Genomic DNA, 17066 nt, shown 5'->3' with positions numbered 1-17066 from the left:
GACTCTACTGTATGACCTGTCAACCCAATGATCCACATCAATCTCGGATTAGTGGGTTCACGATAGACCTTAGAGGGAGCTCACAGGTCAAACAGTTCTGCTCAGTGCAGGTGGCCATTACCAGTCTGCTTGAAGTCTGATGATCCATAAACATAGTGCCCCTTCCGCTTGGGTGAGTCAGCGGACCCATAGGCATAGTGGCCGTTCCGCTTGGGTGAGTCAGTTGAACCGTTTGTACGATGGCCATTCTGCTTGGAGGAGTCAGCAGATTCTGCTTGGTAGAGTCCGGCGATCCATAGCCATAAGCCCATAAGGGTTCTTGCTGGCCCAGTTCCATTGGTCGCGACACATCTCTTCAATACCGTATTTTGCTCTAGAGGAAGACAACGTTGATCATATAAAATACAATAAAGCCATTTTGTCATGATAACATATTATATCTTGTTATATGACTTACTTCCAGTTAAGCTCCCTGTCTGCTTTAGTAGTCTCTGAAAACAGAATCTCTGCATCACCAGGGCGTCTCTCACCAAAAATCAGAGGGATTTTCTACAGGGTAGCAAAAATATGTCCTTATAAATCACAACATGGGAGCATAAACGAAAGCTTATCAAGGCAGTAAACCTAAGTAGGCTGCATTGCAAAATGCTAATAATCATGCAAGGTCGAAATTTGTTTATCTTGTATACCTTCCCAGAAGCCTTCTCGAATGCTTGAACAATCTCCAGCACAGATGTACCTCTTCCGGTTCCAAGGTTGTATGCTTCACACCCTGCAAATAGTAAATTTTAAAACAAGATTCAAAAGCATAAACGCGACTGAATTAAGCACCTCGCACATGAGAGAAATAGAAAATATGGACAGATGCCCATGTATACCAAAAGTTCGATTTTGAGGAGGAATCCTGCTGGTTCTTAATGTACAGAGAGGCTTACTTTCCTAGGCGACTACGAGCGGTGAGGCGAGGCGAGCACGGTGTGTCAGTTTGCGGACGGCGGCACCTCAGTTCACGCTCGGCACGCTGCCCCGGGCCCTTCTACTCCATCCACCGGCGACGTGCGGCGACGCTGCTGGTTGTGTGTGTTGTGGACCCCTCACCAGCGGCTCTCCGACGCAAGCTTGACAACCCTGGGGACCTGTCCGTCGCCACTCCTGGCGTCGTCTACTGTCCATAGCACAAAGCAGCTCATGGCATAGAATAGAACCGATAGCAGATAGCGATGGCACTTGCAATAGCGTAATTGACTGCAATCCCGAGGTCCGATCCACGACCACAGTTATCCGCGGACCTCGGATCATGCTGGCCAACAGTGCAAACGGAGCAGGTTCGACGACCCTTAACCGCGGCTTTGGACATGCACGGGACGGGTCCTGATTGGCACCGAACCGCACCGTCGGTTTCTACTGGGCTGGTATGTTTTTGAAAGGTGCGAAACAATGATATAAATGCTCTACAAAATATCGATATTATGTTAACACATTTCTACCTCATAGCCCTGAGGTCCATGTACTTAGCATTTCTAAAGCAAGACTACTGATCAAATTTTAACGCGAGGGGAAGAAGAAATGAAGAATGATATCGTACGTACCTCCCTTAGCTTGCTGCTACATATCCTTTTCTGGTATTATGTTTTACTGTAGAAACCTTGCCGAAAGATGCAATGCGATGGTGAGGAAGAACGGAAGAAGCGAGCTATGATAACTCAGGTCCACCAGTCCAGGAATGATTTTAGCAATGTCCCCCTTTTTCAATCAGAGGCGGTTTAACTATCACGCTGCCTCTAACCGTGCCAAGGGTACTGTAGCTTCGTGACCGCCTCTGAAGATCAATTTTCAGGGGCAATTCTATTACGAAAACCGCATTTAAAAATAGATCTATTTTTAGGGACGATTGTATTAAGAGAACTGTCTCTGAAGATTTATTTTTTTTTTCTCGAACACGTAAAAGGTTTGCGTGTCATTGTATTAAGTGGAAGAGCTTAAATAGCCATACAACGCGCTTCATCGAGCGCCAAATGAGGTCGACCTAACACAGCCGTAGCTGGACCATCCTAATAAAATATCTTTGTTGCGATATTTCATAAAAGAAAACAACCAAAACCGACGCAGCGGTGCGACCTAAGAGGTGGCCTTGCGTCCTCGCAGCTGCCTAGACGGGCCATTTTCAACGGCCGAGAAGAGCGCGTCCATCGCCTCGGCCTCCGACACGGTCAGGTTACCGTCGAAGAGCCGGTCAAAGGCCTCCACCTCCGACGCTGATGGCGTTGATGGACCCTTGATGTAACCCATACGCTGCATGATCAGCACTTCACCTCGCTTGGAAGTAGGTACTCGGGACAAGCTATGAGCCGCCAACCGCCTGCTCCGCCACGATAGCACTGGCTTAGCAGGCGGCTGCTTGGGAGGCTCATGAGTCAACAGAGAGTCCCGCTTGCATAGCACTGCCATGGTGAAGTTGTCGAGGCGGCGCTTGAAGGAGACGTCATCGTCAACTTCTGGTGGGTATCCCCCGGCGGCATACTTGGGTCCGTGTGCACCGGACTGAAGTAGCCCTCTTCGCCCACCGTGGGCGCAACAATGCCCGAGGGGTCATCGAACACCAACCGCTCTGGCTTGACCTATGACAGAACCTGCTGAGGCGACACTGGGGGCAAGGCGGGGCGTGGGGGTGGTGTCAGCCGTGTCGAGTCGGCATGCTTGGACCGTGTTTGCGTGTAATCATAGGTGACCACCGCCGCGGCCTCGTCCACCAGCTGGGTGACCGGTGGAGGCCACGCGACGGCCCGATATCTAGTGAGCGAAGCCGCGAGCTCCACCAGCATCGGGTCCTCCGTGATGTCACGATCAGCTGTAGCGTCCGTGCGCGGCATCAGCGTCAGCGGGTCGAGCTCGATGAGGCCCGTCGCGCTGGTCAGCACACCATGTCCGGCCTAGGAATCAACAGCGACTGATGTGTCGTCCGGCGCTGCTGGAGTGGCCCCGGCCGAACGATCGTGGCTCCTCCGTCACCGCCGTCGGCGTCGACGACGGTGTCGCCGTCCTCCGCCGCAGCGCCCATCGGCGCCCGACATGGTTTCGTCCAGGCCCGGCATACCTCCCTCTGCACCCAAGCCCAGTGTAGCGGCGTGAGAGCATGGCTAGTCATGGCGACACTGGGAAAGACGTCGACGGTATGCGCCTAAGTTGCCAGGTATGTCGTTCCTTGCCGAACTAGGCCTCCGCGGTCGCTTGCAATCACGCGCGCGGTGGCGGAAGCCCCTGCAACTCAGGCAGCACTGAGGCAGCCTACAGGTCGCCACCATGTGCGAGGTGGAGAGGCAGTTGAGGCATTTTTCCTGTAGCTCCGCTGGAAAACTAGGCGCTAGATGCAGCAGACGCGGTGATGGAGCCCCAACTCGGCCTTCGGATGGCCCTCGCGCCAGTCGTCGGCGTCTGGAGCGGTGAAGCGTTGCCGGGTGCGGGGGGCAGGCTAAGGTCCTGGCCTCCGAAGAACCAGCCGATGCCGCGCACGTTCGCGAGCCTCCCGCTCGGTTCCACTGCCGTTGTCCTGGCCTCAGATAGGAAGCCCGTGGATGAGCTGCGGGCGTGGTCGCCGGTGGTTGGGGGTGCTTTCCCCGCCTTCCGACTCGTGACCCAACAGCGGCCCCGTCGCGCGTGCCCTTGGCGATGGTGGGGCGTGTCGGGGCTCGCTCCGGCAGCGGCGACATCCGTAGCTGTGGCTCCCGCCGAACGTCGTCGAGGTATGGTGTTTGGGAGATAGTCGGTGACGACTCCACATCGGAGGCGTCAAGGTCCTCCGCCCACCGGCGAGCCTTGGAACGCCCCACTGAGTTGCCCGCTAGGTGGAAGGGGGTGGCATGGGGGGCGAGCGAAGCCGACAATGGGGCGGAAGGGCGGATGAGGAAGATGTTGAACCCCGATGCCGGAGGCGGGGGAGGCCGCTGCAGCGAGCTGGGCGCTGCGGCCTCCGTCACAGGGACGTCCGTTGATCCTAGCAGCGGATGGTCTCCAGGGACGTCTTCCCGACCGTCGGCAAGGTCGTGGGTTGAGGTGGCGGTGGCGGCTGCCGAGCATCGAAGACCGGCAACGTCACAACCGCGCCACCACCTGCGGTCACGCAACCGCTAGCGCAGGGATTGCCCGCCTCGGCCCCAGTCAGCTCCGTCACGGGCGCGTATCGGGAGCTTGGGGTATCAGCGGTGAAGGCCGCCTCGCTAGATCCGGCGTGAGGGAGGGTTACGGAGGGCGCGGCGGTGGTAACGAGGGCCGGCTCCACGGTGGCTAGCTCCGCGATGGCCAGCGTCGCCGACGACGGCGGGAATCGGGCCGCCGGGTGCAGCTCGTCGCGACCCGCGCGAGGGAGAGGAGGATTGGGGGCAGATGACTCAGAGGGAGGCGAGGAGGGAAGGGATGGGGAGGCGGATGCGGGCGCCAGCGCCGTCGGCGGTGGCCGCGAGTCGGGGGCTGCCAGGGGCGGCTACGGTTTCGGGTAGGGGTCTGCACAGTGTTTCGCTCAATCCTCGAAGATCTATTTTCAGGGGTGGTTCTCTTTACCAAATCGCTCCTAAAGGAGACCTGTTTTTAGCGATGGTTGTTTTAGATCTGCTTCTAAAGATGCAATTCCACGGGAGATAAAACTATTTGCGCGCAAGCCGTTTGAACACGTACTACCTGGTTTTCAATACCCATGTGCATGGGACCCACGCACCTCGATCTCTTCCCAGCTGCATCCTTATCTTCTCACGCAGAGCAACAGCAACCTTATCTCTTCTCATCTCTCGAACTCTCTCCAACTTCCTCTCTTCTCTCTCCCTTTCTCGTTCTTTGGATAGAGGTGCGGCAGCCATGGCGACGGTGTGGCCCAACGCGTCGACGGCGAGCTTGGCATCGGTGTGCTGGTCGGGTGTGGCGGCTCGACATCGGTGTGCTGGCCGGGCGTGGCAGAGCGGCGACGGCGAGCTGGCCGTGTGCGGCGGCTTGGTGCCGGTGTGCTGGCCGGGCGCGGTAGTGCGGCAACGGCAAGCTGGCCGTGTATGGCGGCTTGGCGTCGGTGTGCTTGCCGGGCAGGGCAGCGGCGCTAGCGAGCTGGCCGCGTGTGGCGTTTTGGCGCCGCTGTGCTGGCCGGGTGTGTCGTTACATTGCGGCGCTGGCTGTTGTAGCTTTCATTGCAGGCAGTGCGGCGCGCCGGCACTGGTTGACGTGGCAGCTCTGCGGTGCGGCGCCGATGATTGTAGCTGCGTGGCGGCGCGGTCTCGCCGGTGCCGGCGAGCTTTTTTTATTCCCAAAAATCATTTTCAGCGCCGGTTACTTAAGAGGTCCGACTCTGTATATGTATTTTCAGAATCGGTTCACTGAACTTCACCGTTTGTAAAGATGCATTTTTAGCATCGGTTGATTTAACACACCCGCTCTTAGAAATTGTTTTTTTAGAGTCGGTTGTTAATCCGCCACTAGAAATCAGTTGTTTTTACAATCGGTGTCTTAGTGACGGTTGAAACAACCGTTCCTAAATATCTAATTTGACCGCATCTAAAAATTATTTTTATACTAATGGTCGATGCTAGATCGTTGCAGATTAGCTTCTAATGCCCTCTGTACTGAGCTCTACGCAGCGTTGTCCCCTCGCTTGTTTTCGATGCTTTTACTAAAGCAAAAGCAAGGTTCTTTGCTTGGGGTCTGCGTAAAAGGACAAAGAAGGATCGAGTTCTTTCGACCGCTTTGCTGAAAAGTCATGACTAAAAGTACTGTTCGCTAATTTGTTGTGAGAGAAAAACATTGTTTGTCCGCTGAAATAGTACGGTTCATAAGATAAGCGAACATGGCGACTGAGATGTCTCCAAACAGAATTCATCATGTAGCACTCAATTGTTTTTTATAAAAAACTCACATATATTAAAACTGTAAGGAAAATGAAGCCTTGACCCATTTAAGCTTGGATTTTGGTGTTTGATGATCAGCCTAACCAAATTGAATTAATGTGTTTGCAAGAGATTATTTTGTAGCCCAATAGGTTGCATGGTGGACTTGGACCGAATTGGAACGTGAACAATATGATAACACTCAAAGAAAGACATAGAACATGTGTGATCAACCTTGGAGAGAAGCTTGGAGTCCAAGACGTTCAGAAATAAAAGCCCGGACGAAGATACGCGCGAAGAAATGAAGGACAGGTTGCGGTTGCAGTGTGCACTGGTAGCCACCGATGGCACACCGGTTGCCTCACCGGACATGGTGTCCCAGAGAGGCTGCAGCGCGCAGGCAGCAGCCGGGGCACCGAGCACACCGGTGTGCACCAGTCATGGTGCACCGGTTACCCTGTCTAGAGAGGGTTGCAGGCGCTGAACACGGAGCTAGAAGGCACCGGTCATCACCTGTGTGACACCGGTCCTTGTGCACCGGTTTTGGATTCTAGAGAGGTCAGCAGCGCGGTTGGAGGAGCCTATTAGGCACCAGTCATAACCGGTGTAAGCACCGGTGTGAGCACCGTCACCTGTGCACTCCAACGGGCGGTTCCACAGCTCATCGGCTAGTCGACGTGACACGCACCGGTCGTGTCCGAGGCATGGTCTCTACCTCATTTTTAACTTTCACATTTATATTGCAATCTTGGTTATGTGCTTTATCTTTTCTAGCTTAGTTGATAGGCTAGTTGATAGGATTGGAAGAACCTAGGTTGCATAACTCTTTTGCGGTAGAGATAGCAACACACCTAGTAAAATCGTAGTTGCACATTTAGATAATTTACTTAATTGCATAGATTTTGCTAAGCATAGAAAAAGAGATCATCGTTAGAAATATAGTATTAAGTTGTCTAATTTATCCCCCTCTTAGACGTCACAGTCTAAAACAACGCAAAGGATAAAATACGGAGCTTAGGAAAAAATCACTATAATTTTTAGAGGTGCCTCCTTTTAGTGTAAAGGCGACTCTATCAAAATCCACATCTAAAAATGTTTTATGAAATATCCGCCCTCTAGAAATTGACTTTTAGGGGTGTTTGGAAATGCCATAGGCCTTTAGTAATACTCTCTATTTCTAAAGGTGACTGGAAAGTTGAACCACCTCTCAAAATGACATTGCCAGGCACCTCTAGAAATGGAGACGTTTTAGTGGCGGCTGAAAATTTAACCCGTCTCAGAGAAATGAATTTCTAGAGGCATTTGATAATTTGGTCCATCTCTAAAAAAAAAGGTATAACACAGTAAAGCTCATAACTTTTTTAAAAAATAAACTTTTATAGTTGTAGTAATCAAAAAGACCTATAGTTAATGACAGTTCCAACGGAAATCATTTAGGTGTGGAACTGGTTTTGTGTCAACATAAATTATCCTAGAATGCATCATTTCTGCAAGCCGTTGCGCACGCGTATATCATTTGTTTAAAAATGAATTTACTGCATCAGTTTCCAAATGTCATCAGTCATCGAAGTAAGAAGGGGGGAAAATAGCATAAGTACCGCCACGAATCATGTATGCACGTACTACACTGAAGTTAAATGTCTTACAAATTCAGATGTTAACTAAAACAAAAAAATATATATTCATCAGCTAATTGCATGTAACTGACTGATGGGAACTGGAGTGCCTGATTTTTTGTCAGATTGAAGTAACTCAAGAACGGCTTGACACATCGGTCTGGCTTTTGATCAAAGGATCTGAACCCTGCAACTGCGGCACTATGTCTCCTTTAGCTATCGAATGTGCAGTGCCCGGTTAACCTCGCCACGAAGACTAATTCCTTGCTTGTGAATTGAAGAACATAGGTAAGAACACGATAGATGCTGTCTGAAAGTGTTGTTGATGTCTGATTAAGCTCATGAGTTTAGGTTCCACAAATCGATGTACGACAAAACTGTTCAATCAAAGACTAATCTAAGCAAAATCCAAATCGTAACTTGAGCGACGACTCCAAAATATATAGTCAAAGAGGTGGCTAACGATGCCTGACCATGTCCCTAAGTGACTCCAACAAAGCTACACCCAAATAGATTTTGGATGTCCACTTATTTCCACGATGCTCATTGACTCCCAAGGAAAATTTTGACAACAACTACAAGCACAAGAAAATAAACTTGGTCTCCATCCCATGCATTCATACCACTGGTCCACTGCAATGGAATAGTTAACAATTAGATTTTGTAGGTCATACCAAACAATTTCAAATATATAAGCAGCATTAGCATGCTGCTGAATCAGTCCATCACGCATACAAATTATCAAGTCTTTTGCAGCTCACACACACAGTACACCACGAGGGTCATGTTGTGACTATGGTACAGACGCACCAAGGCAAATGGCACCCTCTTATTTCAAGCATACACACAAAATACGCAGACAATACCAAGCAAATAAGTGGTGTTTCACGCACACAAACTGATTTAGTAGCAAGCACACCCAATGCAACTCGGTGGATGCAATGCAACCAGCATCAAACACCTATTTATTATGGAGAAAACAAATAGAAGACTTGGTAAAGGAATCCAATGGAAGCATGACGTAGGAAGCAGCTGAGACATCGCAGCCATGCATCCGCCTGCAAATTAAACCTTTTTGGCGAACGCACCTGCAAATTAAACCTGGAGGGTAAATACTTAATAATATAAGTTGTTTACATGAAAAAAAACTAGTAATAAAGAAGTCCTGCTTGGAGAGACTAATAACTATAGCTCGCTATGCATTGATGCTTTGTGTTTGTTGCTGCAAACAGAAAGATATTTACGTGAAGAGCAGAGAAAAAGGATGTGAGCTGAAACTAGTTAGTTATTATTCTTGTGTACCTAGACGTGGATTGAGTGGTTCTGCTAGTCCACATCATCAGATCGGCTCACCGGAGAACTGAGCTCCTGACCAGGGTCTTCTTGTTGTACTTGGAGTGGCATGGCCGGAAGAGGGAGGGTTGGTGGCGAGCCTTCTTTCCATCCCACTCCAGCTTGTTCCACCACTCCTTCTCACAGTCCACGATTGGTCGGCTGTTGGGGCGGTCGGAGGTGGCCGGGAGGCACTTGAGGCTCCAACATCCCCCTCACCCAGATGGTCTCAAGCTTTGGGGCGTACATCTTGGCCTCACATATCTGATGCAGCTTGGGGTGCTCATGTAGGCAGATGTTCTTCAACTTGGGGAATTCTAATAGTCCTCCAAGATGACAGACAGTAGACAATTCATTCAGAAACACTGCCTCCACCGGGAAGACCTGGCTGAGATCACCACAGCAGACAATGCAGAGGGTCTCCAGGCTGGACAAGGTATAGAACCATGACAATGGTAGAACAAATGTGAGCCTAGGACATGAACGAAGATTTTTAGTCCGCAGTTTGGCAAATGCTTTATCATTCTCGATACTGACTACCCTTCCTTTGGTCCAAATACAACGGGCCATCAAGAGATACCCCAAAAGGTCTCTAGTTCCTCAAAGCAGCCAGTATCATAGTTTGTGGTGAACACAGAATCCAATTTGGGGCATCTCTCGACGTGGCACACTTCAAACTAGACCAATCTAACTGCTCAAACTCCTCTGTTATGGAAATCATGCTTTCAGGGATTACAGTGGTGATGGAAGAATTATCGTGCAGGAGCAGTGACTTGACCCTATTCAGGAAACGGATTATGGAGCTGATTCCTTTGTACGGTGACCACATTAATGTTGCTTATTCCTTCTCCAATCTCTAAGTGGAGGTCCAGTGGCACAGACTGGAGTGATCTGCTTCCTTCATAGTCAATGTCGAAGTTGACATCACTGTAGGTTTGGTTGTGAGCCTTTGGAAACTCAGCCATGTGGAGCCATTGTCTCATCATCATAGTTTTGTCCAACGTCTTTTGTAGGATTAGAGAAGCAGAGATTAACATTAATCTTTGGATCCCCCAGCACCGATAATGACTGTATGAGTCTCATGTTCTTAGTAACAATGCTTAAGATTCTTAGATTGAGTACTCCCTTTTGGGGCCAAGAATTGCCTGGAGCTTCTGACATCCCAATAAAATGACCCGTTGTAGACATCTCTGAGGTCCAGTGCTTTCAGCAATGTGCTAGAGAGGTCCAGCTCCTCAAGGTTTGGGAGAGATCCACCCAATCTGAAGTTCACCAGTCTTACACAACCAGCAATGGAGATTATTAGATAATCTACTGCTCCCTTGTGTGAACACACGGCAGAGGAAGACGGCGCCGAAAAGGTACTCAGATATGGTACTATAGCCGGTGCAGGGGGCAGGCGCCTGAAAGGATCAAGATGCCCAAGAGGGGAGGTGAATTGGGCTAATTCTAAATTTTCTTTCAAAAATTAAATCCTATTGATAGCCCAATTAACCCCTTATGCCTAGAAAGTGTTTCTAATGTTCTATCGCACAAATAAACTTGCAACCTAAGTTCCAATCCTACTCTAGCATGGCAATTCTAGGAATGTAAATGACAAGAATTGAATTGCTCAAAGTAATGTTCAAAGTAGATGCTCAAAGTAAAGAGAGGAGAGGAAACGCGGTGATGTTTTGCCGAGGTATCGGAGAGTCGTCACTCCCCACTAGTCCTCGTTGGAGCACCCGCGCAAGAGTGTAGCTCCCCCTTGATCCGCGCAAGGATCAAGTGCTCTCTACGGGTTGATTCTTCGACACTCCGTCGCGGCGAATCACCCAAAGCCATTCACAACTTGAGTTGGGTCACCCACAAGCTCCGCCGGGTGATCACCAAGCTCCAATCACCACCAAGCCGTCTAGGTGATGGCGATCACCAAGAGTAACAAGCACGAACTCTCACTTGACCACGCGAAGCCTAACGAGATCGGTGGATGCACACTTTGCTACTCTTGATTCACTAATGAGGCTACTCTCTTGGATTCTCAAATCTCAATCACCTCACTAGGACCTTGCTCTTCTTTACACTCACAAACGTGTTTCTCAGCTGTTGAAATGAGCAAAAGTGCCCCCACACACGAGTGGAGGTTCTATTTATAAGGCAGCTTGAAAAACGAACCGTTATGAGCTTCTGCGGGGTGACCGGACGCTCCGGTCGTGTTGACCGGACGCTCCGGTCAGTTCAACCCGTGGACCAGCGTTTAAGTGATGACCGGACGCTGGCAGGGTCCGGTCAGCACTGACCGGACACGTCCGGTCGCATAAAACCCTCACTGGAACCTTACTGTACTCGATCGGACGCTGAACCCCTAGGGTTCGGTCAGTACTGACCAGACGCGTCCGGTCGCAAATTCTCTTCTCTGTAACCTTACTGGAGTCGACCGGACGCTGGCCATCAGCGTCCGGTCACACCAGACGATTCCTCCTCGGTCAAATGAACTGACCGGACCCTGTGGCCAGCGTCCGGTCGCACCGGAGCGAGCGTCCGGTCAGTATTTGACCCTCCATTCACTTCCAACTCTCGATCATATGTGAATGAAGTTTGCTCCAAAGGATCAAAGGGCTTTGTAGGAGCTACCTAGTGCTAGAATTAACAAGTGTGCACCACACCTAACTCAATAGACTCACCTAGGTCAAGCTACCCGTCCATACGCCCTTAATAGTACAGCCAAAGGAAAAACAAAGTCCTAAACTACTCTAAGTGTCTCTCCAACTCCAATCGACACTTAGAACTAGTCATCCTTAACCTTGTCGTCCATCCTTTGAAAACCGAAACGATTTCCATCATAGGGGCATGACATCCTTGATCGCCCGATCGATCTCCATTACCATGACCTAACTTATTTGCCTCTGCAAAACACACGTTAGTCATAGTAATCTTGTATTGTCATTAATCACCAAAACCTAATTAGGGGCCTAGATGCTTTCAATCTCCCCCTTTTTGGTGATTAATGACAATACCACCTCGAGTATGTGGAAGAGTGAGGTTTTTGATATGCTTGGTTCATATAAGCTTTTGTCAATAAGAGCAAAAGAGTTAGGCAAGCTTATATGATCCAAGCCAACACAATGTACTCAAAAGATATGAATTAATCATGAGTACAAGTAACAAAACTCATTTGCATCGGAGTATAAACGCGGAAGCAAAGGCAAATGAGCATAACACAAGTGATATGACATATAAGAAATTCAAAGTAGAGAGCACATGTCACATATCACAATCACGTAGATATCACTATCACATAGATATAAAAATATGCATGTAGATAAACACACGAATGCATAATAGTAATAGTGTATCACACAACTAAAACTCCAAATGTATATAATAACCTAATAACAGATAACTAGCTCCCCCTGAATATCGCTCCCCCTGAGTCTACATACTCGTACCCTCTCCCCCTTTGGCGTCAAACACCAAAACCTACGGGTCGGTCGGCGGGGCTGTAGCGGATGAGTCGGGCGCTGAAGTACATGGAGCAAGCATGAACTGGGCGCCATCATCATCTGACCCTGAGCTCTGTACTGACTGACCCTCTGTAGCTGGAAGTGTCTCTGAAGCGGTCTGGGTCTGAGCTGGGGCAGGTGCTGCCTGAGATGATGCTGGTACATCTGTCGTCGGGTCTGAGGATGCGACGGAAGAAGGAAGCCTCTGAGTCATCATGGTGACGGGAGCTGCTGTAGAAGGACCAGGGGCACACATATGCGGTGGTGTAGGCATCCCTATCAACTCGCTGAACGATGCTCCAAGACTCCTGGAGACTGACGTGTCAGGCACAAACAGCGAAGCTGACTGGTCTGGTGTGAAGCCCGTCTGAAGTGGAGTGAACTGTGGGGCTACCACGGGTGATGCTAACCACTGGGACACCTGAACTGGAGGTGAGGCAAACTGAGCTGGAGGCTGTCCCTAACTCTGGAGCCCACTGGGCTGTACAGCTGGAGTCGTCGAGGTGGTGGCAGGCTGACCGAGCTGGGGCGAAGGCTGTGGCTGTGGAGCCCCAAGTGCTATCACTACATGCTGCATAAATCCCATGAGCTGCTGCTGCATAAGTAACTGCTGCTGGTGCATCTGCTACTGCTGCTACTAGAGAACCTGCTGCTGTCGCTGGAACTCGTCCTGATGAGCCTGAAACTGAGCAAAGTTGGCAGCGGTCTCCTGAGCCTGTCGTGCTTGATCCTGCTGCATCCGCTCAAGTATGGCAATGATAGCGGGGTCCGTCTGTGGTGCAGGTGGAGCTGAGCTAGAACTACCGGTCTCATGGTCATGTCGGCGTGGAGGCATCTGAGGTATGGCCTGGTAATCCTCATCTAAGCTATCACTATTGTCGCTCATCTCCTGCTGGGCCTCTAGCTGCTCCTCCTCAGTAGCTGCTATGCCTCTGATAGTCTCGTCTTGCTGAGCTGCGGACTCTGGTACATCGGGACGGCGACGAGGCTGACTGGGTGCCTAAGGAGTGTTGTGCCTGATCCTCTGTGCCATGTTATATGCTGGGAACTCAGTGGTGGCACCTCTGTATTCTGCAACCATCTCCGGTGTCCTGACTGACACTGCCTTGAGCATAAGAAAAGTAATCCAATGGGCATATGGAAGTTGCCTGCGACCCTTGAAGCCCTCAGCTATAGTATCCTCTATCTCTGACAGAAGGAGGTCCCAGATATCAAACACTGTCTGCTGCATCCGGGCATTAAGGAGCCAAAGCTGTAGGCGAGTCAAGCCCTCTCTATATCCCATCCTGGGAAGTAGTGTCCTCCTGATGATAGCCTCTAGCACTCTGGCAGTAGGAGTAAGGTCACTGGGGTTCCTCCTTGACCCCTCACCAAAGGGCTCCTTGAAGCAATGACGCACAAGATCTGTAGGGGGCACCTGACCACCATGAGGACGCCTGGGAGGCTCGTGCTGTCCATAACAGACCTCATGTAACTTGACAGGCTGCTCCTATAGCCTCAGTATCTCTCTGGCCCTCTGACTGGTCATTCTATAGTCTCGGCCTCTGAACCCAAAATGTATAAACTTGTGATGTGGGTCGACGAAGAGAGATGCATAGAACTGCCGAACCCAAGATGGTACATATAATCCTGTCCGGCCAATGAGATCTGTCAGCCCCGGCAGATATGCAAGGTAGGGGCAAATGTGCTCTCCAGCTGCTGCAACTATGGCCTCAATACTGCAGACTCTCTATGATCTGAATACTGCACCACTGTTGAGATTGGCATTATAAAAGTCCTCATGCAGTGGCGTGTAGAAACCCTCTACAGCTCTCTCATCCCTCCTGGGTGGAAACCACACCTCAAACTCAACAACCCTAAGCTGCTGAACCTGCTTGGCCATGGCGGCCCTCAAGTCAAGATGCACCACTGGAGGAGGACCCTGTGGTCTAGGCGGTGGATGAGATCCCCTCTGCTATGTCGACGGCCTCGGTGAGACTGGAGCATGGGTACGACCAGAGCGGTGTAGCTGGGGCTGTGGTGCCTGCTCTGTCTCCTCAGCCTGCTCGGCCTGCTCATCCTCCTGGGTCTCCTATGCTGGCTGGGGCTGTTGCTGTGATGACTCCCCATAAGGTTGACTCTCATCAATAGCACGACGTTGTCCTGCAACTGTGACAGTCCCAGGTGGACCACCATGCAGGCGTTCAACTCGCTCAATCCTAGCTCTAGCCTCAGGTGAAAGCGGCTGATCCTCAATCACTACACTACGAGCACCTCCTCTCTCAGCACGCTCTATGGCCTCTGCAACAGCTACTACTCTGGCAGTCTCTGCATCTGGATATTTTCTCTTCCTGGTTGCTAGCTTCTTCGTTGCCTTGCCTTTTGGATCTACAGGCAGGCGAGGCAGGGGCCTCCGATCATCATCTCCTGGACCACCCCCAACATTCTTCGTACGAGCCATCTGATCTGACAAGAAGATGAACTGCCACTGACGAAGATCAACTATCAAACTGACACTCCCGAGGCTTGGCCTCGATCCGTACTTGCGAGCTTGGCCCTGAGTTAACTGATAAGTGCAACTAACACCTCAACGACATCGGCTCGCTGCACGATGGAATAGATAGAGATACAAATAAATACGATATATCTAATAGATGCGAAACCCTAGGATGCAAGCAATGTAGGTACGAAATTGAAGCGATTGGCTTGCTACCTGTCGAACCGGCGATCCGAGAAAAGAAGGGACGTCACGCGGGGAACCACGGAACCGGGCTAGGGTTAGGGTAGAGCGGTGAAAGAATTGACAACCCTGGATGCAAATGAAATCAAAGCTTTATGATGCCGAGCAGGGCCACAATCAAGGATGTGAAAGGAGCTAGGTCATGGCCTTACCGGTGCAAGATAGGAACACGGCGAGAAGAGTGCTCGACGGTACCGAAGCTCGGCTTGGCGTGCGAGAACAGCAGGGCTAGGGCACGGCAACCGGCAGTGGTGGCGCTGGCAGGCGTGGGATCTCGCAGCGAGTAGGGCGACGCGCGGATCTAGTGCGATGGGGGCGCGCTGCGGTGGTAGCGTGGAACCGGCGCGGTGGCATGCGGTGGCGCAAGCACGGGTAGCTCTCCGGCGATTAGGGCTTGCGGCGGCGGTGGACGCGAAGGAGCTACGGCGGCTCGGGCTAGGGCTAGGTCACGGCGAGGATGCGGGGAAAATCGCGCGGCATTGGGTTATAAGGGTCCCCAAGCGTAACAGAGATGGAAACGTGAGAAGAGATCTGATGCAGCACGTTTTCTACTGACCGGACGCTCCGGTGGTAGCGACCGGACGCTACCACCCAGCGTTCGGTCGATTCCAGAGAGGTCCAATTCCTCTAGAATCGCGACCGAATGCGTCCGGTGGTCCATGACCGGACGCAGGCAGGGTCTGGTCAACTCATCCTTTGTCTTCTTCGATTGACCGGACGCTGAACGTCTTCTGACCGGACGCTGAAACGCAGAGTCCGATCACTCATTCGCAGCAAATTCACCTCCTGTGAACTGACCGGACGCTGGACATCAGAGTCCGGTGCAGCGTCCGGTCACTCTTCTCCATCGAATCTTCAATGTTCCCACTAGCTGCCTGTTCTCAATCAAGTCCCAACATGAATAAGATCCAAATAAACACCAATTGGGACTGATATGAGTGACCTCTCTCAAACCCTCATGTTTTTCAAAATATTTTGCCTTAGGCTATAATTCTTTTTAAGAAAATAGGCAATAAGAGGGCAAATTGAACCAAATGACAAAACAACATTCATGCATATGCAATACAATACTTGAAATTAAATCTAGTTGCTTGTCAAGTTTGATCCAAGGTTAAGCTTCTTCACACGCTTTTCGGCGGTTATCTTAACCATGTTAGACAAGCCCTATATGCATTTCCAAAAATTAAACATGTTGTATATTACAATGAATGCAAGGGACAACACAAACTCATCTTTTAGTGAAGTTACTAAAATCAAGTACATTGAGCTCGTTCCGCAATCTACAAAATATAGCCTCATCTAGCGGTTTAGTAAAGATATCCGCTAATTAATTTTTAGTTCTTACACCTTCTAGTGATATATCATTTTTAGCAACATGATCTCTTAGAAAGTGATGGCGGATATCTATGTGCTTGGTGCGAGAATGTTGAACCGGGTTATTTGCAAGTTTTACCGCAATTTCATTATCGCACAAAAGAGGTACTTTTTCTAGAACTACACCATAGTCTAGCAAAGTTTGTTTCATGTATAATATTTGTGCACAACAAGCACCCGCGGCAATGTATTCCGCTTCGGCGGTGGACAAAGCCACACTATTTTGTTTCTTGGAGGACCAAGACACAAGTGATCTACCAAGAAAATGGCACCCTCTGGATGTGCTTTTTCTATCCACTTTGCAACCGGCATAATCCAAATCGGAATAGCCAACTAATTCAAATATAGCTCCTTTGGGAAACCAAAGACCAATGCTTGGTGTGTTCTTAAGATACCTAAGGATTATTTTTACGGCAATTAAATATGTTTCCTTAGGATTTGCTTGAAACCTAGCACACATACACACACACTAAACATGATGTCGGGCCTAGATGCTGTTAAATATAACAAGCTACCAATCATAGAACGGTAGAGAGTTTGATCAACCGGGTTACCTCCCTCATCTAGGTCGAGATGTCCATTAGTAGGCATTGGGGTCTTGATTGGCTTACATTCATCCATCTTGAATCTCTTGAGAAGATCTTTTGTGTATTTCTCTTGAGAGATGAAGATGCCTTCTTTCATT

The 17066-nt window shown here is 50.1% G+C and overlaps 1 protein-coding gene and 1 long non-coding RNA gene across 2 annotated transcripts; both read right to left on the bottom strand.

Annotated features, from left to right (window-relative positions):
* Positions 1-76: 76 nt before the first annotated feature.
* LOC136473486 (uncharacterized) lies at positions 77-865 on the bottom strand. Its single transcript, XR_010762637.1, has 3 exons — positions 690-865; positions 458-549; positions 77-373 (listed from the first exon to the last, which is right to left on the bottom strand). It is a non-coding gene; the product is annotated as an uncharacterized lncRNA (long non-coding RNA).
* Positions 866-3991: 3126 nt separating this feature from the next.
* On the bottom strand, positions 3992-4847 carry LOC136469858 (uncharacterized). Its single transcript, XM_066467893.1, has 2 exons — positions 4709-4847; positions 3992-4464 (listed from the first exon to the last, which is right to left on the bottom strand). Exons 1-2 carry the CDS (start codon positions 4845-4847, stop codon positions 3992-3994), a joined length of 612 nt encoding a protein of 203 aa, XP_066323990.1.
* Positions 4848-17066: the final 12219 nt, after the last annotated feature.

The sequence above is a fragment of the Miscanthus floridulus genome, chromosome 8, assembly GCF_019320115.1.
Source record: "Miscanthus floridulus cultivar M001 chromosome 8, ASM1932011v1, whole genome shotgun sequence".
Taxonomy (NCBI): Eukaryota; Viridiplantae; Streptophyta; class Magnoliopsida; order Poales; family Poaceae; genus Miscanthus; species Miscanthus floridulus.
The sequence above is the reverse complement of the archived record's forward strand: the minus strand, read 5'-3'. Positions and strand labels throughout refer to the sequence as shown.